Raw genomic sequence first — 24,701 nt, 5'->3', positions numbered from 1 at the left:
GCTGAACCGACGCAATGTTGCTCTTCTATCGCTGTAAGTTTCTGCTAAGCATCGTCCAAATGCCGATAAAAGGCTTAGCGGTCCAACAAAACACGTCCCATTTCTAAGGACCGCTTTTCATAACCGTCATCAAAGTGGTCACAATGGGGGAGATGTGGAACGGTGTTGAAGAAGGAACGTAACTAAACCGAAGGGCTTTGGGTTCGCACCGGAAGAAAGCAAAGTTATTGAGATTAAGCTCGGTGAGACGGTACCGATGATGATGAGCCGCCAAGCGGATGCGGGCCATTCCGTTCCCGGGTAAAAACGAGGGGACCACAACCCTCCGCTGGTGGATCCTGTAACAAACTGGCTAACGTTCGAACAAATGGTTCTCGTCGTGGTGGCGCATCTTCGGTTTGGGTCCGCCACTACCTTTTTTCCCTTGCTTATCGCATTCCAAGCCCGGCCGGGAAGTCGTTGTTAGCCCATTTAAGTCTCGAAGACGATCCTCAAAGAGGCGAACATGGAAACCATATTATCGGAGAGAGCCAAACTGAAAAGTGTGGTCAACCCAGCGCGCTCGGTTGTAGAAAGGCACGGGCGAGTGCCAAAGAGTGGAAGAGAAGGGAACAGAAAAAAAACAATTTAGTTGAAATTAAATTATTGAGGATTTTATTAATAAAAATGAGATTACGCTGCTCAGTTATAAAATTGAATTTACCTCCTGTTTTTGCCTGGACCCGGCCTGGGTTTCTGCTGCAGCCCACCATTGGTCCGCTGGTTGGTAGTAAACGAAGGCTTTGGAGTTTGTTTTGCTACGGTTCGCCTTTGGGGGGCCACCACAGCGGGCCGGTGTTGCTACTTATGTGTAACAAGGCGCATTAGCAACGGAGCCACAAACTAGTTTTAATCATAAGCGCGGCAAAAAGAGTGGCATCAGCATCAGTGGTCGGTCGCGTGTGGAAACTGTAAGCCACGTTATTATTATTATGATATTTTATCTCTTCGAACGGCAGAGAGTATCTTTAACTCACACTTTTTCACTCAACTTTATCCTCTGTCAGGGTCTTCGAACCCTTCGAGGTCTTCGAGGCCTTTTGCATAGAAACTGATAAACCGGTATGAACGAACCACGAATGCCACGTGCGGTCGGTTCGCAGGAAACTCGAATTAAGGCGATACAAGCCTGACTTTATTTCTGAACTGATTTCGAGTGAGTTCCAGGGAACTGTTGCTGTGCAGGTATCGTAATGTTGACTCAGCGAAGCCGGATTGTGCTCGATGATCCTATTGTCTCCTATCTTCTCCTGTCGTTGCATGTGTGAATTGTTTATGTTTGTCTGCGAGCGTCGAGGTGTTGTGACAATGAGACAATGTCAGTTATGATGGTGACGGCCGGGAATATATCTGGCCGTAACGTTCTTGGAAACGTCTGTTGACTAGCGCATATTAAAGCTCAACATAGGATTCCTCACTAAAATTGGCCAGTCGATTATGATCAATGTAATTATTGTTTTATTGGGTGTTTGAATAAATTGCTTTAATTTTCAGTAAACCATTAACTTTGATTGTACGTGCGGGCTCTGTTAAATGTGGATCAAAAGTGTAACGAAACGAATGGGTTGATTAACAAATTGCGGAGAATTTCGTACGAACGCAAACGTGCAACAATCCCAACCCTTTTCTCGATATTCAGGTTTTTCAGTAATGGTTCAGTTTGCTTAACTAGGATTTCTGTGTACGAATTTATTTTTATGACTTTCCATATCCATCCTGCCACGGACGTAATATCATTTATGGTTTGCTTAAATTAATATTTTCGTTTCGCCAGTTAATATTCCTACATCCATCCATCATCACCGTGGCCAGTGGTCCTTATCCGAGCAGCGGTTCCATGGCACGTACTCAGAGTTGCTGTTTTTCTCACATTAATTTCAAATAATTCCATCAAGTGAGCGCAAATTTTCCCATTTGTTTGCAAAGGGATTTGCAACTCCACCCGAATGGCGATGACCGCGCCAGTAAATGGAGATGGGAAAAGCGGAAAAGCATCGGCCGTTGGTGCTGGTAGCATCGAAATGGGACTCGAAAAACGCAGCGAGTGTCCCGAATGAAAAAGTGCACTCCACCAAGGGCTGGGTCACGGTGTTTCGAGTTCGACAAAAAATCGAATGCATCGGGCGTGGGGAAAAAATACATTAGATTGCAGCGGCTCTTGGCGGGGGTGGCCCGTAACGGACACTTTCGATCGCCCACCCATTGTCATGAAAGTCGCAACTCGAAAATCCCGGGCTTCGGGTTGATTAAAATTGAAGTGCGACCATTCGATAGCAGCATTCCACTCCCGGGGCCCGGGTCGTAGACAAATGTTATAACACCAAAATTCAATTAGTCTTCACCGAGTGGGCTGAACGACGAGTCAAGTGGTTGTGCCCATTTAAATTGACGAAAAAAAAAAATTCCACCACCCGCCGAAACTCATCCGTCACCTGACATCATCTGACGGCCGATGGTATGGACTAGACACGCCGTTCTGCGCTGTTTCGCGAAACGGACATTGATTCGCAGCCCGCGCAGGGCAATGCAATTTTACAGATTTCGTCCGACCGACCGACGTCCGGATGCTAAGCAGCGTCGGCGGCCACGGCGCCTAGCGTCAGGCTGTCTTGTGCCCTGTGCTTTTGCCCTGGTTCCTCTGCGGCCCATTTGCTCGGCGCCGGAAGCACAAATGAGCTTTCAATTACAGTCACACAGTCACAGCGGGGCAGCTGGCGTGGCCACATGGCCGCGGGGTGTCAGTAGCATCGTAATAACCATTATGCTCACTCCCGGTGACATGACCATATTGGTGCCCGGGTTGGGCCCTTCCGATGGCGGCAGGAACTGGCATAAAACCGGATAAAGTACGAACCGCCGGACGGCCCCGCCGAATGGTGTCACATAAACGAGCAAATTAATTTCATTTTTATTTCACTTTTATGTTATCACTTGCATTTCCATTTTGGTCGCACCACGACCGGCCGTGCCGGGAAAGGAGCGAAAGGACACCAGAAGGACACCTCGCCATAACCGTCTCCGGGGTCTGTGTCTGTGTGTGTTAATCGGGCCACGGACCAGGCCGTTGTTGCAGGCGCTGGCTGCAGTCGTTATTAAAACTTATCATTATGGCGCGTGAATATGATTAAATGATGCGCGAATGCCGGGGCCGGGTTTTCCGTGGCCCGGGCAGCAAACAAAAAGAGGAAGAAAAAAGAAGGAAAACGGTTTAACCGTCGGATTGAAAGAGTGGCATTTATTGTCCGAGTGCCCGGCGGCCGCCCAAATGGTGCAGGTGACAAATGGTGGCGATCAGTAAATAAATCTGAGGCCCACGAAGGCCGTGGGCTGGACTGGAAATTGCGTACCGAGCGGTGCAATAAATATTAAAATGCAAACCAACCTTCCTTGCCTTCAAAGGGCCACTGGCGCGCGGTGCGGCTCGGCCACATAAACTTACGTATTCTAATGAACGCCACATAATGTGATTAAAAAGGCGAAACAAAATAATCGTTCTTTGGGTTGCTGTCGAAAAAGGACGAAATCGAGTCAGCTGCCGAAGCCGCTCGCAAACGGATCATAATGGCAGACGGCCCGGAACTTCTCGGGCGTGGCAATGGAAGCTTCTTTTGCGTTTCAGTTGCTCCCAGGAGGTTGCTCCCGAGAGGAGGTTTTGCCATCGCCACTTTGTACTCCGCACGTCAACTACTTCTGCCGTTCGGAAAAAGGCGCGGCGAAAAGCAGGCCACCGGCCCGAGATTCCGATTCCGGGGAATCGGGAAATAATTCTCCGACAGCGGCGGCGGCGGCGGCGAATGGCGATATTTAATTAAAATGTTTCCATAAAGTTTACCCCGATCGATGCCGGGAAGTTTGTAATGGAAACAGAAATATGAAATATTTCTCGCCCATCCCGCAGCCGGAGTCGGGACCGGGGTGAGCCTTGCCGATATTTAGTTGGCAGCCCGTCCGGGTGCGGGTTATTCGGAAAAAAAGGAGTTCGGAAAAGTATTTACTATTCGCGGGGCCGCGGCTCATAAATTGTGGCAGCCGACCGAGCCGGATGATTCGAGATGATGTCGAGAGAGAGAGAGAGCGAGTTGTTGGCGAGCTGCGCTTAAAGCTTGGGCTGAAAGTTTCCACTCCCACTTGTTTGGCCCCCGGTAACAATGCGTGCCAACCCGCCAACCTGTTCTCCCGCGAACTGGAAGAAATAAGTACCACAGAAATCGTGCCCGTTTTGTGAATAAACAAAACTTTTCAGTCAAAATCGAACTGTGAGCCGAGAGAGAGAGAGAGAGCGAGTGACGGGGCACTTGCCGTTGCCGGGCAGATTTTTCATGCCGTGGAGGTGAAACGAGGGCTCGTGGCCAAGGGCGTGGGGTCCTGTCCCGCCGCGTATTGAATGAAATTCGTGCGTCTTCGGGCGAGGGAGCCCGTCGTTAGCGAGGGATGTCGTTAAAAAAGTTTTAATTACTAAAGTTAAAGTGAATGATTATTTCACTGTCTTATTTATCGTTTTTGATCTTTATTCGGCAATGACCGTGGGGTGGGGTGGCCCTATTTTTAGTGGGCGCCGTGGGCACCGGGCGTAGGCTTTATTCGAGGCCCGGTAAGCTGCGAATCGGTTGCTTATTAAATCAGCCCACCCCAAACCGCCGGGCGCTCGGGAAGATCGTGTGTAGGAGGGCCCGACTGTCAAATGGCGCGTTCTGTGTCGATAAGAAATGGCACTGAAGCTGTGCAGTGAGAAGCGAATGTAGCATAAACATGTTGCCAGAGTTGCTGCTGAACTGAACGGCCGTCGGAAGGAGTGGGATTTATGCTGGCTTGTGCTTTCAAACATGCCTTTGTGCCAACCGAAGGCAGCTGGTTCCGACAGCGACTTCAATCGCCACGCAATTTACAATATGTCCGAAATTGGGCAGCAAATTAGGGTGCTAGTAGCAAAGGGTTATTGCGCCTTTTAATCAGTTAGTTTTCTACTCGCCGAAAGGGTTCTTATTGTTTCCTTTTCCTTCTCGGAGCGACACTAATCATTGGGTAGAGTATTAGATAGAGGGACCGGTTACGTAAAGTAACGTAAGTAACGTACGTCCTAGCGGCCGGCACCAGCGCACCTGGTGGATTTACAAGAAACTACGCCGAGATCATCTAGTAGCCATAGAGTAAATGCAAAAACGAATAGAGAAAACGAAAAAAGGGACAGTTGGCGACAGACAGCGGAGGAAGAAAGAACTTATATTTTTTGAGATCCTCTCACGTTACGGAATAATAAAAGAAGCTCTACAAAAAAAGGGTTTTTAGTTTGTCGCTGACCCAAGAGTGAATAATAAAGTGAATTACTTTCTTTGCTTTTTGAATTGAGACTGTTTTACCGTAATAATGGTTCATTAACATTTATCAGTGTAAGTTTTGAAAAGTGGGACCAAAAATAGGATCTGACAATCCTTTTGCTGTTGCAGCTTTTTCACGATGATATGCCGGTCAGTTTGAATATTGAACCGCTGTATTGGTTTGTTAAAGGTATGTTGTACCGCGATTAAGTGGACGGGAACAGGTCATTCAACTTCAACAGCGACCACCATTGAGCGTCGGTGGTTGGAAAGCATCAATCTATTATCCATCAATTAATTTAGGTATCGAAATGGAATTCATACCGTTTGATCATAAAACAAACCGAAAGCCACTATTTGTCTACGAATGGACGAGTTGTGGCAAAGTCTTTCACTCTGTTCGGGTGGCAGCAGAAAAAAATCATAAAATGACCTGAACTGGAACGGTTACAAGTTGACGGTTTTTACGTCCGAGCCGCGATGCGGTTTGCACGCCCATTATGCTGCGCGACAGGTGTTTCTATGGTTCGAACCATCGAACCGTCGAACCCATCGACGGCCGAGATCGGTGCGCGTTGATTATGTGACGAGCGGTGCTGGTTTTTATTTGCCCGTTTGCTTTGCAACATAAAACCCCACCGGGATACCGAGTGCGAGTTCCACAGCGAACGAAAACAATGAGCATAAAGCAGCGGACATAAAGTGCGACGGTGCGACGGGCGAAGGACGCTTTCGACGGCGGACACCAGGCGATGCGTGCGGGGATGGTCGAGACAAAGCATAACGCTCAATTATCGACAAAGCATAAACAAACATAAAGCAATCCAATTATATTTGACTACAATGTTATCTTTCGCTTCACTGTTTGCCCTCCGCAACCAATCAGACGATGAGCAAAACAAAACCATTTATCGATCGCCATCGCCGCCGCGTCGCTGGCGTCCGTCTGCATGGCGGATGTAACCTCGTACGTGTAACCCGAGCACACACATAAGCTGGGGCAGCTTTGAGAGTGTGTGGGGCCGTGTTTGCCCGGTCCTTACGGGCGATTTGATCGGCTTTGTTCCGACGCGCTTGCTTCCGACGCGACCGAGTGTGTTTGCGCCTCGGCCGGGGCCGAGCCAAGGTTCGGTTCAGTTCGCCTGTAATTGTTCGTAAGACGCTGGTGGCTTCTTCTTCACCCGGCCATTCCCACGTTCCCCCAAGGCGTCACCACTCCGGATGGCGGATGCTGCTGACGGGTATCGGTGTCCTGCCGCTTCCGAGATGGTGTTTTTCTTATCGGTTTTATTGTTGGCTCCGGCAAAGGTTGGCCGTAAGTCGAGAAAATATGAACCGACGGCAATGCAGTAAAAGCATAGCATCAGGGATCGAACCAGACCATGGGGCCACACTACCCATGAGACGTATTGGGCCAATCGGAAAGGTGATTGGGATTTGCTTTTTCTCCGGGCACTTTTGGATAACGTTGTTTTTAATGGCAAATAGTTTTTCTATTATATTTTAATGGTTTAGCATTAATTTTTCTATCATAACATACTTGGATTTTATAATAGTTTGCTTTACATAAGATCAGTTGAATTAAAGTTGAAAATACTTAAATTAACTTTGAGCTTTTATCGATTGTGCCATAAGGATGTAAGGATGTCGGTTACGAGACTTATTTTATATTTAGGAACGCGCAAACTTATTATACCTTTATACAATTTATGCGGCGATGCTTTTAGGTGGACCTAATGGATTGGTTGGTGAAATGTGTGCTTGTCGAATGCCTAGAGTAGGACGCCCTCGGTTCATACACAGGTTGGCTTGCTGTTGTTAGTCACAGACCCACGCACGATAGTTCCTGTGAGATGAGGTAAATTTTTCGTCTGTTGCCCAGATTCTGAAGACGTATCGTGTACGGCTTCGAATGTCTCCAAGGAGCGTTTGGGGAAGCTAGGGGAAGCTGGCGGAACCGGCCGGAAGTCTGGATTCAAGGATGTGTCCTTGGTCGGAAGAAAAGCTCCCGTCTGGTGTTCACGGTAGCAGATACAAGCCTGTAGTGGACCACCCGTTCGGGGCGTCCTGGTTAACGAAGCCGGTCCCAGCAGTCCCGTTATCGGAAGCAGTAGCGCTGTAATGTCGCAAGCAGTTGACGAGTTCAGGGAAGCGTTTGACCTCATAGAGCAACTCCTTTGAGGATCAAAATCGAACGATGAAAGTAATCGGAGTGTCCGTGTAGCGCCCCGGCAGTGCACCATCGTCGTGGATAGGGACGAGAATGTTGATCAAGGGAATGGTTTTGGAAGTAGTGGACCGAAAGGGGTCACGTTTGTTTTTAATTAACCATTTTGCTTCTCTAATCGATGTTAGTACAGTCGAGTTTCTGTGTCATTCGTACACATTCGCTGCCGGTTTTGACTGAACTCATTCTCCGACAGTGCTAAACAAGTTTCGTGTAACTGTGGACGAAGCTTTCAAAATGTTAAATTAGTTGACCGTCCCGGTGGTAACGGTGAACGACGCTCCTAACCTTCACCGTGGCACTATTAATGAACTTTCGGATCAACTTCTGGCGACTTGTAGGACAACGACTGTCGAAACAAAGCGACTAAATTTGGGTCATGCATTTTGCGTCACGGTCGACTTGTTCCATTGTCGATTTAGTATAATCCCAATTTGGTCATACAATTTCTTAATCCCAAAACTGTCGGATTCGGAGCTTCGAATTGGCATTCCATAACCAGAAACGCGTGCGCATCACAGCGGTTGTAATTCGAAATTGATTCCCATTGCTGAAGGCTGCCACATACATCAAATGAGTCGGTCCCCCCCCCTTTTCCGGCATGAACCGAGAAAAATGCATTTGATTTGCCTTCGGACCGTAAGCCTGTCAGTTCGGTTCGTTGGTGTCTTCAAAGGTTATTTTATTTATCGCAATTTCCCATCGCCATCAGTGGAAGCAGCAAGTGCTGAGCTGTCTGGTGTTGGCCGTTGGTGTAACAGTACGATCTGGTCTGGTCGACGAACAGCATCTGTCACCAGTAAAAACGAACGCTCCCCAATTTCGAGTGCATCAGACATGCATCGGGACCGACGAGCCCCAGCGGTCCAAATTGCCGGAGCCTCGCCAAGCCTCCCCAGAGAAGCCTCCCACAGGCGGCTGGCTGGTGCACATCCGTTTCATCAACGAAACGGAAACCGACATTGACGATGTCAGGGAATTTGCGGAAATTAAACTTTTAATTGCACTTGGCTCTTGGAACGGCTTCTATGTGTGCGTGTTCGGTGCAGATTGACAACTACAAATAGGCCGTCGAGAGAGAGAGAGAGAGAGAGATAGAGAGCGAGGGAGAGGATGGTGAGAAATGTTGGCATCGATTGGAGTAAACCTTCATTTCTTTTACCTGGAGCTTGTTACGGGTCAAATCGGAATGCGGCTGGGATCCTGGGGTTCTCATATCAGCTAGTGGCCGGTCACGGCCATAGATACTGCCCTTTGCCATTGATTAATGGTAGGTATCCTTCCCAGGGTGGCTGCATGAGACACTCGGAGCTGAGCCACTCAAGATGGAAAAGTTCTAACTTCGGGATGGATGCTCCACACCTTGAAAAAGCGGAGTTACGTATCCATTACGTAACTTCAAAACCACACACCTGCTCCGAGCGCTATGCACCCGGTTTCGGGGCGAAGAAGAATCTGGCACACCAACGAGGGGCCTCGCCGAGCGCCATTTTGCTTTCTGACAAGTCACTTTACTAATGCAACTGGGGCTGCTAGGGCTGGCAGGGGCCACTCTTCTGGGTCGGCTTTCACTTCCGAGCAGCCGTGCTCTATCACTTGCCAGAATGCTTCATCAGTTTTTCCGGCCATCGGTTCCGTACGCCTGGATCCAGGACCAGGGCAACGATTAGAAGTTGTTTTTCGATCCAACACTGCCCCACGGCACGGGAATGCTGGCAAGGGTTGTGCCGCAGGATGAGCTGCATTTCCTGCCGCTCCAGACCACCTCCCCCCGGGGGCGCACCCATAGCCCCCCGCCGGGGGGCCGGAAATGGCGCTCCTATTGCTAAGCACCGGAATCGAGCATCCTTCCGGGGTTGATCAGCAAAATCGGAAATCGGCACCGATTTGCATGTCAACTTGAGGCGCCCACAATGCCAGAGCCCAGAGCACTTCGACGGTGCCATAAATCCCACTGTGCTCAATCATGCTTCATCTATAGATCGGCCACTCCTTGCCACTCCAAAGGCACTGCAGACGGTGTGGCGCACTAAGTGCAAGGCTTTTGGTTACAATTATTCAAACGTTTCTCCTTCAAGGCGAAAGCAGTTGCTCGTGCGGTTGCTGATGAATGCGCTCTCTTCGGCTTCTTTTTCAGCTCCGTTGTAAGCTCCGGCCACAGCCACGGGGAGTCCCGGATGTTTCGAAGGAACATCAGGTGTACATTGCAACGGCGGTTTTCTAGTTTCTTTGATTTCAAAACCACGATTTGACCACATACTCTCTCTCACTCTTGCATGGCTTCTCACTCTAGTTTACGTGTTGCTCAAGTGAACACCCGAACCGGACGGAATCGATTCGATTTTCTGGCCTGATTTGCTGACTGTCCGTAGGACTAGAGCCGCCCACCGGAAAGCCCCGGTTCTGGAGGCGTCTCCAGCTCGGGATTCATTTTGTAATTACTTTGCTAGGAGTTGCACTGGCCCTTCGACGAAGCACAATCAAGCAAAAGTACCCGGCGTGCGCTTTTATCGTATCTTCATCTACCGAAGGGCGAGGTTTTGATTAATTTTAAATAGCGTCGCAGCAAACGTTTCTAATGCATTAGAGGCAGACAATGCTTTCATCCTGGGTGACGTTGCGGTCCTCACGAGAGGAATGCTTTGAAGACTCCAGACGGCCGTCCCCTGGATGATGGTTAATTTCTCAGCCTTTCACACTCGCAGCTGCTCGTGCCGCTTGCGCTCCGACGGACGTTGTTTCATTAGAGTGGCTCGGGTGCAAACCGAAAGTTAATTAAGCAGATTGCAGCAGCACCGATGCCATACCGATAACGCTGCTGCCCCTCGACTGGGCGCCGGTGCCCGGGTAAACGAAAAACAGAAACCTGGTCGTTTTTATGCGAAACATGCTGCCATTCGCCTCGCCCGCCGGTACACGTCAATTTATGAAACAAACGAAACGAGCAAATTAAAACCAGGCGTAGGTGTCTGGGGGGCGTTAATGGAGTAATCCTTCCAATTGGCATAATTCTGAGAATCTTGCGGGAAACAATTAAACAATCAAGGACCGTACCGTAGGGTTCGGTTCGGTTTTTTTTTAAATCAGTCTATTACGTTGCTAATGAGCTCAAAGCAAAGCAACAAATACGATTTATGCTGCATAATAATAGCACCGTTCCTGCAGAGTCCCGTGCAATATGCGTTCGATAGATGCAACGGATCGATGGAGACCATTAATTGCAGTGCGTGCGACAAAATGCTCCTTTCACCGGAGCATCAAATCATTTATCATTATCATTACGAGCATACAGAAATATGATAACTGCATTACCTGCGTGCTAAGCTTATGTTATTTTAAATGTATTTTCCTTTAACTCATGGATGGGTGCTTTTTCCAACTCTGCTTTTGGAAAGTCTGATTTTTCAACACATTGTTACAATCTTTTGCTGTCAGATTCTTGGGACCTTTGGCGCTGTTACGGTTCATTATTTATTCGCGCATTGTTTTATGTCGATGGCACCCCCTTTGCTCTGTGGCGGTGGAAAACAGAACAGCTTTACGGGCAGTCAATCGTGCACATCGAGGGTGATGGTTTTCGATGCGATGCGTACAACCCAAATCCAATCCGTAGACACACAACAGCAGCACCCGGACCACATTCATTCGCGTTTTATGCGGGAACGTAAAAGTGTGTCGTTTCAGTTGGCGCGTTCGAGATAAGAAGCCGCCAGCCGATCGACGATCGGTGGCCGTGGCGAGGCAGAGCGATTGGCAGTCCTCGTCGTCGGCGATGCTTGAGCAAACGTTTGACGTTTGCGTCAATCGCTTTTCGACGATATCGTAAATGGGGATTGATGGTTTGTCGACGAAACACCGACCGTAACGACACCGGAGCATGACGCAGCACCCAGACATCTGGTGCGGAAAATCGCAACGGCGCGCAATCGGCATCATTTCTTGCGCTTCGTCTGCTACTCGAACGGTGGCTGGCGTGGCTCCGTGGCGCAAAGCCGTGCGTGCTTGCCGATAACACCCGAAGCCCACGGTGGACGGTGGTGGTAATACCGGCCCAAAATATGGAAAGCATGTGGCGGGGGGACAGGCAAAATCAACCGTCGTACGCGCAGAAAGTACACCAGAACCGGAGACGTGTTGCCAGCACCGTCCCGGACCGTTACGTTACGGCATATTTTTCTGGTCACGGAGGCTCCTCAAGACGCCCGTAATTGGATACGAAGGCTTTGGAAGAAGTGTAGAAAATGGAAAGAAATGCCAGTGGTTGGGAAGGAACAACGCTGGTTGCGGGAAATTTGCTCACGATACGCTCACGTTCGTTTTGCATGACGCATGTGTGCACCATAAACCGGCGGCACTTTGGTCCAGCGAAGCCCACTGAACTGTCCACAATTATCGCTGCCCGAGTCACGTTGCATTTCTGCGAAAAACCTTGCGCATGGAATCATAATTCGTTTGTCTGGCGCGCGCATGTCTCGCCTTTTATGGATTGCATACATGCAGGCGTCTGTTGGATAACTTCAAGTTTTTGGAGCACCCACACGCCAAAAGGTATGCTAACGGTGTTTCATCTTACCTGCTGTGCTGTCCTGGTACATTTGTCAACAAATTTTGACGCTGGGATCATTTACATACGCTACGGCTCACTGTGCCGAGCGGATTATGCCATCCTTCTTGTTTCAGATTTATAATTCATCAGAAACATTACGCCACGCTTGCCGGGGTGGAGTGGAAGATGGAAAAATAATACGGGCACCGGGCAAGGTAGGAAGGATGCAGTTGCGTCGGATCGGCCACGTGACAAACCACGGACCTTTCTGCTCGAACGTTGGTTTCGGTTCTCCGCCCGCCGGTCCTTCGCCACCGCGAAACGTGACCTTCGGGGGCACCGGGTGTTGTATTGCTCGCACTTTTTTCTTCTCGCTGTCCCATTATTTTTTGTGTATCCCTGACGCACAGCGGATCGCACGCTTGCAGCGAAGCCCAGCAAGGGGCACCCCATTTATGAGCATTAAATTCCTAATGTTGGGCGCGTATGGGGCAATTAAAACGAAGAAAAGCCATAAAACCGCAGTGTCGCGCCTGCTCTGGCGCACTGGGGCCGGTGTCAAGATATTGAAGACCCCGGCCAGGGACTCGTCGTCGTCGTCGGAGCTGGAAATAAACCGTCCCGCGCGCTGTCAAGCTCCCCGAGAGGCAGCGTTTGGGGGTGTTTCGTGTTTAATTAGTTTTATTTATGAACTCCACTGGGTACGGTTCCTTCGGGGGGGGGGCTGGGACCGTAGCCCGGGTTTTTTTGTTGTTGCCGGGGAAGCCAAAGAGAGTCCTCGCTGGCTCGGTCGAGCCAGCCCTGGGTGGTAAGTGGCTTAATAACAGCATCGATAATAATACGAATTCTCGAACATTTTGCCTGCGTCGCTCCGTCGGTGCACTCTCATAATCCCGTAAGGTCGACACCCTGGACGACCGGAGTTTTCCGATTTGTACACTGGGGTTACCCTCGGCGCTAACAATATGTCCGGGTGTTATGTGTTTTATGTGCTGTAATGGGGCGCCCTCGTTCGCTTGGGTGCCGTGCACTGGCCGTGCCTGGAGTGGAATGTGGATTAGTATGTTTTGCGGCAGCAGCCCGAGGTAGCAGCTGTGCTGGCGCGCTGGCTGTGCACTCGGGACCTAGGGCCCGATCCTCGGTCCCCATCGGTGAGCTATGTTGCACACCGGCCCACGGTAAATTAAGTTTAAATTGAGGTTAGGGGAAGTTCCATCGTGTAAGGGTTCGGTGCGAGCACAACATGTCCTGAAACGTGTAGAACATGATTTCAGCCTCACTTGTATTGGCAAGCCTTGAGTAATTGGGTGTTGTGCGCCAGAAGGAACAGGGTGTCCAACGCCATGCTTACTTATTGCCGGGCGTGTGCTTACTGGTTTAAGATAACATGAGGAAGGCTCACCAGTTGCGTTTTGTTTATGTTTATAAAAACTGAACCGTAGGTAAAGGTTTGAAAATAAAGTTTCTTTTCGGACGAATATTTGTTGACAAATTTGCTACACTCTTGCCTATGTTTGTCGCTTGGCACGTACTGTTCACCAGTTCCCGGAACGTCCGATAACTGTGATGAAACGCGCGGTAATTAAACGAAGCTCCGCAGGTCGGGAAACAATTTTTCACTCGAAGCAGAGACTTGCGATTGAAATGTCACCACGGTTGCCAGGAGACCACTCATCATAACGGGAAGCCCGTCTTTGTGGTACGCTCCACGTGCTACGACGGTTCGATCCGTATCGAACGCAGCAGTCACTGGAAAAAACCGAGCCAACCACCGCTCAGCAGCAGCATTGCCACGCTCGAGGCAATCTGTTAATTATTTGATTTATGTTTCTTTCCTTCACCACGGTAAACTGGCGCAATCAGGTCAGGATATCTTCATCGAGCAGCTGGCCACATTGCTATGCGCTTGCGGGGGTACGAACACTTCCGGGAAGCGGGAACATAAAACAAACACAGAGCACACAGGAGCTAGAGCAACTCACTGGAGGGGCACTTTACTGTTTTAATGTTTTTATTTCATATATATTTTTCCATTATTTTGTACATTCATTTATCATATATTGTTTTTTTTCTCTTTCTTTTCGTTCGTTTAATTTTCTCTTTCAGTGTTCGTTTTGTTTTTTCTCGCTCTCTCTCTCTCTTGCTCTCTCTGTACCTCAAAAACACACCAGCGTCGCCGTCGGCGGCAGCTTGCGTCTCGGTTGTGGCAATACTCGTGTGTCAATGGTTTCATGTTTCATAACTCATCCGTGCTGTGGCGTGTGTATCGTTACTGCTTGTTTGGGGGAGGGTTCCTGGTGATTGGATTTAATTTCTCGAACGAACCACGAACCGACCGAACCGACGTTCGACGCCAGGACGAACTTCAGGTTTCCGACCACGACTGACCCGACCCCCATCCGAGGGGCCGGTGGTTTTGTCGGCTCCCGTCCACGGCCCACCCACCAGTGTGTGCGTGTGTGGGTGTTTCTTTTGTGTTTATTTAAATTTCATTATAATTAAATCTGTTCATTTACTATTACTTCAGCTGGATACGGTTACAGTTTGGGGTTTTTTTGCTTGTGTTCTGCTTTTTTCTTTGCTCGGTTTGTTATCATTTGTCTCTCTTTCGGTTGCCTTTTGCCCGGAGGAGTTGGTGACGAACGTGTGGGTCGGTGTGATTGTATGCGGTTTCCGGTTTGTGTTTCAACCCGGCCGCTGGCTATTACTTTCACATGAGTCGCTGGCAGTGCCCGGATCGCGGATGCAGTTTGCGATTGCTCTCGTTTGAACAGGGTTGCCTACAACCTGTGGTTTTCTCCAGTTTCTCGATTTTATCTCCTTTTTTATTTTCATGTGAAATATGAAAAATATCACTCAATTATCCCAATAATGTTTTCGTGTGTGTGTTGCCGTGCTGTTTCACGTTCTTGTTGATTTATATTTTATCATATTTTAACGAGTGTTTAAAAATTAACTTAATAACTTTCTCTTACGTTCGTTTGCGTTTACCACCGGTTGTCCTGCCTCAGAGCCATTCGGGTGTTTTACCCTGCTCCGCCTTTTACCCTGTCCCCAACTGCGGGGTGTATGGTTTGACCATTTCAGGGTCGAAAGGGAGCAACCGGACCGGAGAGCCATTTCGATTTCGATCACTCTCGGCGTTCTAGTGTTTTGTTTTTTTATTTATCTAAGGTCTTTTTTTGCAACTTTGCTTCGCGTTGTTTCCATTCCCGAATCCGGCCAACATGTTCGTGTTTTGCCATCCCATAACACCCGTTTTGCGACGTTTCGCGGTCACCAACCGTCACCAGCTGGTGGATTGGTTTAAAATCTATGTAACTGCCCTCGCTTCGAGCGCGACCATCAGAGGCGCGATCGGCCTATGTTTCTCATTTATCCTAAACGTAGCTTTCGCTGTCTGCGTTGCCCCGGCGCAACGGCTCGGCGAGCCGATGCGCTGCGCTGTGCTTTGTTTACTTTTTTATCGTTTACCATTAGAGATACCTAAAGATTAAATCATTTTAACAGACTTGTTTTTCCATTTTACTTTTACTCGGCTTAACATTACACGATCGTGCTGTAACGCGATTCTTTTCCGGCTCTCACACGTCCGCGCACGCACGCAACTTCAACGATTTGTGCTTCTACGCGTGACACGCTCCCCGCGGTGTGCAGCTTCCGCTCGGTCCGTCCTTGGCCGAATGGGGTGGATAATGTTAGGCTGTGCTAGAAGAAATTTACATTTACAATGACCTCACTGGCTCACATGATCTCGGCGAGTAGTGATTGATTCTTCGGGTTCTCGGTCCAGTTTGGTTCGTGCTTTTTGCGGTCCGGCTGGCGGCCGATGTGTGTGCGGGAAAACGATGGCCTCGCAGGCGTCATGAAGGCTGTCGCGAACAGTTTGCGTCTGTATGTGGGGGTGCACGGGCATGTGTGTGGGTGTGGAGCCGTCTCCCGTCGCTTGGACCGGACCTCAGCCCCAAGAACCAAGAGCCCATCGAGCGATGGCAGACTGCGGGATCAAGTTTCATCGAACGGGCTGCAGGGTCCGCTGGCGGAGCTGGGCCGCCACTGGCGATCCTTCTGGCTCCGGTGGCGGCGGCGGCGGCGTTGTTCGCCAGCGATGATTGTGGTGGTTGTAGCGCTGCGGCTGTGGAGCTCCCGGGGACGGCGAATGGAGGCGACGGTGACATCGCCGGTCGACGGTTGACAGGAGCAGCACCGATAGGCGGTGGCGCAGCGAGGACAGCGAGGGAAAGTGGCACGTTCGGTGCGGGACGCTAGCGGGCTGGCTGGCGGAAAGTAAGGAAGACCTCAGGCGAGGGCGTGCGTGGTGGCGGCGGGCCGCCGGAAGGAGCGCCAGGACGCTCAGTAGCAAGCGGTGCAGCAAACAGGCTACGACGGACACGGCGAGGCAGGGCTCCGGCAGCGCGCCGTGCGCCCGGAACCGCTCGGCAGCCGCATACCGATGGAGTAGAGCCAGGACGAGACCAGCACCGACGCCAGCACCAACAGCTGATGGTTGCCGGGCGTGCGATGATGCGGTTGTCCCGCGCGCTGCATTGCTGCTGGGTACTCCCCTGGAAACGGAATGGGAAACACCTGTCAAATTTTTCCCTCAAACTGTTCTTAACCAGTTGGACAGAATGCTTTTGCGGTTGCTTTTTGCGATGGATCTGCGTCGTCCGTCACCACCACCACCCGCCAGGCGATGCTGCGGTCATTCCGAGGGGTTACGGGCCCTTTAAAGCTGAACCTCAATTGGCCGTTCGCTGTCGAAGGCCACATAAGGTTACGAGGGAAGTGACTTACCGAATTGGATTTGTTTTGTAACTTCGAAAATTGTTCGATTCTATTGGGTGTAGTGAAAGGCTCGAATCGGCCGCCTAGAATTAGGATACGGGATACGCGGAGTGTGGCAATTATGTTTCGATACTGAGACGATGTGTAAGGTACGAAATGCGAAATCCGTCTGAAGTTTAGGATCAGTTTTAGCATTTTTTTAGCTTATCTTATGAGTATTTTTGATATGCCCCTCATTGGTACGCTTTGTCGCAGAACGCAATGCAACGTATTGGGGTGACTCAGACTAACATGAACATGGGATGAACAGGAGTTCCTGTACAGCCTTGAATGTATATTTGCTGCTTTTGACTGAGCGAATGCTTTTGACTAAAGCGAGATAGCATTTGTTCAGAATCGGGTATTTTCAGCTTCTTAGTAAAACAGTTATCGCTGTACCGAAGAGACACAACACTTTGATGTTTAGGGTTATATCAAAAATTATTTACGATTATTTAATTGGGCTTCACGTTCAATCGCTAAACGACGTTTTTTTGTGGAAAATTAGACCATCCAAAGGGTGGTTCTGTGTCCATTATGGAGACATTATGCATTACAGATATTACACCTAGAAGGGTATTCTTGTCACTATTGATTTAGGTTTATTTAATTTAAGCGATACTGCTTTTGGTAAAGAAAAAGAAAAATTTGCTACGTTCTATTTCTACAGCTTCAGTGTTCAAATCGAGCTACTGCCCTTTATGTTTGTGCGGAGACTTCATTTCTGTTGTGCTTGTTACGAAAAGTTTGACCAAATTTTGAATTGTTTTTCAATTTAACTTCTTTTACACATTACGATTACGAACGTTTCACTTCACCCAATAAAAACAATTTGAATACCAAATTGACGTTGAGGTTAATGATATGCGCAGCGAAACCCAGTCAGCCGACTTGGCGATGGCTTATTGTCGAATCAATTTTCAGGCCTAGCCTAGACAACCTTGCATTCGGATTCTCTTGACCATCGTTCAAAAGAGCTAGGCCCAAGTCCACGGTTAACAGGAATCGTGGATAAGTGCAAACTTTGCCGCGTGCGGTGCCGATTGAAACTTTCTCGCCAATTGATGTGTATCTGATCGTTAAAGGGAAGATTATTGGAAAAGTTGGAACGAATCAAAAATTAATTTTCCATAATCGGTGCCACGGTCCCCGCGGTTGGTCCACTTGATTTGGAAAGTTTTCCAATCCGTCCGCCGACCAACGGGACGGCCCGCAGGGAACCCATTTTCCCATTTGACTCCGTCGGTGTAACAAATTGAATGCTGGCCTCGCGGATGAGAAATAGATTGGGCGACGGACAGAGCGCTTAAAGTGCCGGCCTCTGCTTTAATGCGGTTGGCGCTTGGGGAGGTCCTGGACCGCCGGTTCGCTACAAGATAGCGGCTCCCGAGGGCCGAACCGGTCGCCGTAATAACGGGCCCATTACGGTCCGTTTTGGACGCTGGGGATTGATGGTGAAAGCTGCAATTTTCTCTGCACTTCGCCACTCGGTTGCAGGGAAACATTCCGGTCCGATTACAGCCACTTCGGGCCCGTCTTCGGTGGCGCTTCAGGGAAGTGCTGCAAAGTAAGCTCCGGTCACGGGCCACAGGTCGTGGCCGCAGAACGCTGAGCTCTCTCCGAGTCCGAAGAATGGTGATTTATTGACATTTCCCGTCCACGGCAGGACGGCATGAATATCGTTCGCAAGCATCGCACTCTGGCCGTGGCCGGGCGGAAGCATTCCCTCGGAATCGAAAATCGAATCCAATCGATTCCTGATGACTGCACCATCCTGGGCCGTCTGGGGCGAACGGGAACGGCCAAAGTGCACTTCAAAACGCGCCCCGTACGATTGCAGGACGAAGGAAACATTCATCAGGCTCAGCATTGTAATGCGGCACAACATCAAACCCCGGCGCACACCGTGGATCGGCTGGTAATCTAATAAAAGTCCATTATTGGAACGATCAATCAAGAGGTTCTAAAGTTGAAGCAATACATAAACCACGTCCGGGCGGGACGCGTTCCTCGTCGGCGTCGCCAGTCGCTTCCGGGATCGGGAGAAGACTTCCGAGACCGTCCGCTTGATGAGTGGTCCGGCGGTGGGGTGGCCGGCGAGCTGGCGTTGGCGATGTAAATTGGTTGACTTACCGTTTAGGACGTGCACGGTGACACTTTTACTTTTGGCGTTGGACGGATTGCACGTGTACTGTCCGGAATCCGATGGCCGTGCGCTCTGGATGAGCAGAAACGATGTGGTCGTGTCGCCTTTCTCGGTGATCACCGAGACGCCGCCGCGCGGGGAGTCGTAGCTGATAATCTGCAAGAACAGAGGGAAGATGCAGAACAACAGAGGGAGGGCAATTAACGATTGTTGGACGTGCTGGCATTAGTCACGTTTAGGTCTAAATGGGATCTTCCCCTTAAATTTCAATAGTTGGGTTTTAAAGTCGCTAGAATAGAAGACACTGGAACATTCGTACAAAAGCTTCAAAGACCGGATGCAAAGTTGAGTATATGTTCCTATTCATCGGGATCCTTTGAGCTCAAGGTCAGTTGAGTCAGGACTGAAATCGGTCAAACTGTTCATGCAAACAGTTAACTAACTGAAGGAATTGAGGATCTCACCACAAAAAAAGCCTTCAAGAATTGACGGAATAAATGCATGGATGACCATGAAATATATTCCGCAGAATTGCATTAGACGTAATCATCTGAATTGTGGCTGGGAGCGGTGAGCCATATGAACCACAATATCGTAATTGAATGATAACATTAGTGATTGTTTGTGTTCCATTGCTTTAAGCAGTAACTCGAAAGAGTCTAGCAATTCGTTCACCAATCGAAACTCCTGATGGATGATTTGAAAAGCTCAACCACATTGTCGTTGCCGCATTTTCCCGAGTGCTTATCGTGCGTTGGAGTGTTTTGATGACCGCACGATGCAGATCGAGTGTCTGTACAGTTTCTCCTTTCTCTAATTCCTCGATGACTTCAACCACTGAGTCCATTATTGGAGCGCCCCATTTCATAGCCATAGCGGTGTGCTCTGTCTATAGAAACAAATGAACTCCTGACCGGAGCAGGGCTCTAATCCCCGTCAGTGCTGGATGCAACTCCATCCTGGTGCATGATTAATGAGGATCCTAGGTCCCAGCCGCCAGTGACCGGCATATGGAACTACGGCACCGGCTTTGACTTTGACGGCGCAGTGCTCAAATTTGCCGGGTCGCAACTGGCAATAGTAATCTGGCTGGCCGGGCCGTTTTTTTTTTTCGTCTTCGCTCGGCTCGGTCAAACGTGCCGCCCACTTGTGGCACCATTCGACAACCGAATGGCGTTGCCCGGGTGTCGGCAGGTCAAACTTGTTGATTGCGCTGTCACCTGCAGGACCCCCGTGAAGCCATCCGGATGATGGCCGGCCCCTGGCCGCTGGTGGTGTTGTGTCAACAAATGAGCCAGGGCTCGTGTCGTCTCGGTGGTGTCCGTCTTCCGGTGGACACGCCGACATTGGGTGCGATCGTAATCATCGCCCCGCTTATCGGTGTGCCATCAATCTGACTGCTGCAAGTCCTCCTCCAGAGTCCGTTCGGACCTTTTGTTGGAGGGACGGTTCTCGTCTGCCCTGGCTCTGATGTGCGGACGATGTTTGCGCCATTTCAGCCCAACCTGACTTCCAGAGCCCGGTGTTGTTATGGGGCCATGTTTGTCCATCAACGCGCCACCCGGTTCCCGGAATCCGACGGGATCCGACGTGGGTGCAGCGCCATCAGCGCCACGGAGCGGAAACGATCCGAACCCACAAACCAACGGAACCCAGAGGAAGAAAAAAAAGGACACTGCAAACACATGAGCACCGGTCAACGATCAGCTTCGTAATTTTGTTTCATGAATTATTGATGAGCAAATATTTGTGAGTTGCGCAGCTGTTTATACCTTATCAGGAACAACAAGCCCGGCCCGGCTGCCGGTCAGTGGTCCGTGTGTGCTCCCGTGTCGGAAAAGAGTGATGTAAATGGTGGCGCAAACGGCCGCCATTGGAACCGTTTCCCGTCCCTGCTCCGCTTCGGTGCCGCGGATTTACTTGATTCATTTAAGTTTTCTCGCCTGGCATACCTTTCCCGGGGCTCCCATATGTTTTCCAGCTCGCTCACGAAACGGGGCCACACTTTCCGGTGCGGCAAAGTATTTGTTTTATTTCATTTTCCACCGCCGCCGCGTAACAGGTGCCGGCAGGGGGCATCCGGTTCCGGTTGGCCGGGCTTCCGGTGTTTGTCGGCAACATCAATATCAGATTTAATGTAAACATCAACACCGGCACAGCACAGGGGCCACCGGCTGCTGGCCAGAGCCCAGATCAAGGCACGCTACTATCTCGCTCTCTCTCGCTCTCTCTCTCTCTCTATCCGGACAGGAAGCGGAACTTGGGGATTTTTATTCGTTTGGCTTTTCCGCTGGGTTCTAGTTCTTGGTTTGTTTTTTCGCCAACCCAGAGGAACCGAAAAATGAATTGCTCGAGGTAAGTGGGGACCAAAGCCGCTCTCGGTTGAAGCAGAAGGTTCTCTGGTTCCTTCGTCAACCACGCTAACGATGGTGGGTGGAAGAGTTGAGCCACAGTGCCGTGGCCGGCCGTGGACCTGGTTCATGGTTCGCAAAATAATCATAATGAAGCGATGGATGGTGCGCGTCATGGAAAAAGGGAAGAAAATTGAAAACAAGCAAAACATTCGTCCCAGTTCCTCCCGGACAGATCCACAGAACACACACTTTATGGATGCACATTTTATTCCCACATCCGGTTATTATTTTTTTGCCCCATGTTCCGTGGCTCCCGTTGGCATTACACCTCGCGTGGGCCGAACAGGTGCGCGCCCGGGAATGGCGGTTGAGCAAACAGGGCTCAAGGCAAATAATTTTTCCATCCCACTTGGCTGACCGCTGAGAGCGATGCGATGCGATGTTCCCGGAAACGGGCAAACATGGCACCAAGGCCCGGTTACCCACGGCAGACACGACCTGGGTTCATTATAATTTCTGACCATTCCGAGCGGAAAATGGCTGAGCGTTTCGTTTGAGTTCCAGCAAAGCCGGCGGCTGCTGCTGCTGCTGCTGCTGCTGCTGTTGGTCATTAGAGGCGTGGGTTAACTACAAGGAAGAGCATCACTCGGATACACCCAAAAGCGTGGCACAATGTTTATGATAATCTGGTATTAAGTCTTTCTGCGACTATTATTTAGTGCGGTAAATGCGTTATTCTTAAGCCCATAAGCTTTAGTTGAAGTCTTTTGCACATTGTCCTAACGCGCGAGTTTCCGATTTTAATTTGTGTACAGGCTTCGTGGCTCAAATTGGTTTAAAATAAATTAGTAATTGTATACTCTAGCTTTCAATTTGATACATTCTACATATCAATATGTACACTTCGTCTTCGTTTTGTATGTATATCATAATTAAATTTATTTGGGAAACATTAAACATAGGATAATTAATAAAAAAAAAATAAATAAATAGTTAACAGGAAAACGTTTTGTGGAAGAGTACGAGAAAGGCTAACAACATTGCATACTTTCCGGCGTTTAAAAATAAAACACAAATTAAACGATGCATGACATTATCAAAAAAGGAAAGATTAAAGAATAGGCTTTTAACAAACTATTTTCAGCTTTGATCATTGCTCTCGATCGATTCATTATCGAGAGTCGAGCTGATGTCTTTCACCTTGAAACCAATTGCTTTCCGTAGAGACTATCTGGGTGCTGATTTGCGTACGTACCTCAAGATACTTTTGGCCCTAATAGAATAAACGAAATAGATACATTTACCAAATTACTGCCGGGTACTACTTTCGAATGAAAGCCTCAACATCTGCTTATGTTATGCAAGAGCTACGGAGAACAATTTTAATTTCCAGCAACCCCAGCAGACTCCATTTCCGGATTTCGGCACCCGCGGTCCGGGCAACAACGCGAAAAGTATAAATGCAACCGACATTTTGCCCCGAATGAGAGTGGGTCAGTGGAAATCGCGACCGTGGCCGGGCAAAAAATCCGTGTCCCAATCTGGGCATCGGGGCGTATCGGGCTGTGCGGCTGTCAGCAAGTCACCGGTGGCCCGTGCATCGTTGGGTCGTTCAATTTTCCACTTGACAAATCGTACGAATTCGGCCACAATGGCTTACGGGGCCGTGTTCGAGCGCTGAGCTCCGCGTACGCGTGTTCGTGCGCGCCCGTGTGTTCGATATCCTATTAATTCATTTAGTTTTAGCTCATCTTTTCCGCATCGAGGGCGTGTTGGGGCCCATTTTTCGCTCTCCCAGGACACGCTCACGTGGTACGCTTTACGCTCCGATCTGCTCCAGACCGAGGGCGAACCAACCGGACCCAAGGACGTAAGGATGGCCGGCGTGAAACGATGCACCAGTGCACGCTGGCCCGTCGGCTTAATCTACCTGTCCGACGCGCGGTGCTGTGCAGCGGTTGGATGTGCATCGCCAGGATAAATGCTACCAGGCAGCCCATTTTTACTGTCATTTATGCAGTGCACGGGTGACGTGCTCGACGTGCAAAGCAAAGGGTTCACCGGGACACCATTGAGCCACTCTCTCTCTCTCTTTCTCCGGTGGCACAGCCGCTGCACCGCCCAGTGCAGCGAAGCAGACAACGTCCGTTCCATGAATATGGTAATGGATTTTACGCCAGAATGGAGTTTCCCCTCGTGGAATATAAATTAGCAAACCAAGGCGAAAGGCAGAGCCGACATCGCCGGCCAGCGCCATCCACCTGGCGGGCGCTACTTTTTCCTTGTGTATTTGCCGTCACTGTCCTCCGTCTTTTCCACGCCGCGAAAAGGTGGAAAACGAACTGGAAGATGACTGGGACAGAAAATAAAAAAAACGAGAAAATCCATGGAAAATCCATGGAGTGCAAAGTGGCAAGTCAACCAACCGGGCGACCACTTACTGTAATGCTTCCTTTTTTTCCACTGCGCCTCACTGTCGGATGCGGGCGCCTGGACGATGTTATCCGGAGTGTGAGTCGCTCCGTTGGAGCCGTTACACCGTTAAGGGCTTAACCCTTAACAACGAAATCTGCCCCAGCGGATGAAGCGCCGAACGGCGCGGCCGCGACCGTGATACACCACCGTCCCCGGTGAAGGCTATCCTGGCTAACATCGGTCGGTTGGTAGCTCATGTTTCGAGAGACTCGAGAGAGTGAGTGTGCGGAATCAATTATCTCGTTTCGCGTTTCCCGCATCGATCGATCGGCGGTTCGAAGTGCAGTTGACTTTTCGATCAGGTTCCATTAAGTTCCGGATGTTTTGCAACACAGAGTGAGTGAGGAAGTGTTTGTTTTCCTTCTTTGTGTTCAAACTTTTTGCCAAGGCCTTTATGATATTGACTAGCTTTTGATATACCGTTGACGCGGGATTGTGGCTGAGATCATATACAGACAACTAATATCCTGATTGTCGGTTGCACGCATACTTATGAACACCGAACTTCCATACTTCAGAGGGTCTGGGTGAAGCACATCACTTACCGCATTGTTGTGATTCCAGAATATGTACGCCGGAGGCTCCGGGGAGTCCTTCACGACGCACGTCAGATTGATCGTGGAACCGCTTTCGATGTACAGATCGGGCGCCCCGATAATTTCCGTTGATGGTTCTGTGGGAAGAAAATGGAAAAAGAGGAATGAAATCATTTTATTAATAAGGTCAACAAACATCAGCTTGATCGGCGTCGGTAAAGGGGCCAGGATAATTA

General features: G+C 49.6%; 1 protein-coding gene across 1 annotated transcript in view; it reads right to left on the bottom strand.

Moving 5' to 3' along the window:
* Nucleotides 1-15,871: 15,871 nt before the first annotated feature.
* Nucleotides 15,872-24,701, bottom strand: part of LOC131207251 (uncharacterized) — a 71,065-nt gene continuing 62,235 nt past the window's right edge. The window contains exons 4-7 of the mRNA XM_058199860.1: nt 24,475-24,602; nt 19,088-19,256; nt 16,561-16,714; nt 15,872-16,019 (exon numbers count right to left, since the gene is read on the bottom strand). Of these exons, the coding sequence (XP_058055843.1) occupies nt 15,872-16,019; nt 16,561-16,714; nt 19,088-19,256; nt 24,475-24,602 (599 nt within the window). The remainder of the gene's footprint in view (nt 16,020-16,560; nt 16,715-19,087; nt 19,257-24,474; nt 24,603-24,701) is intronic.

Source organism: Anopheles bellator, chromosome 2 (genome assembly GCF_943735745.2).
Source record: "Anopheles bellator chromosome 2, idAnoBellAS_SP24_06.2, whole genome shotgun sequence".
NCBI lineage: Eukaryota > Metazoa > Arthropoda > Insecta > Diptera > Culicidae > Anopheles > Anopheles bellator.
This window is presented reverse-complemented; position numbering and strand designations above follow the sequence as displayed.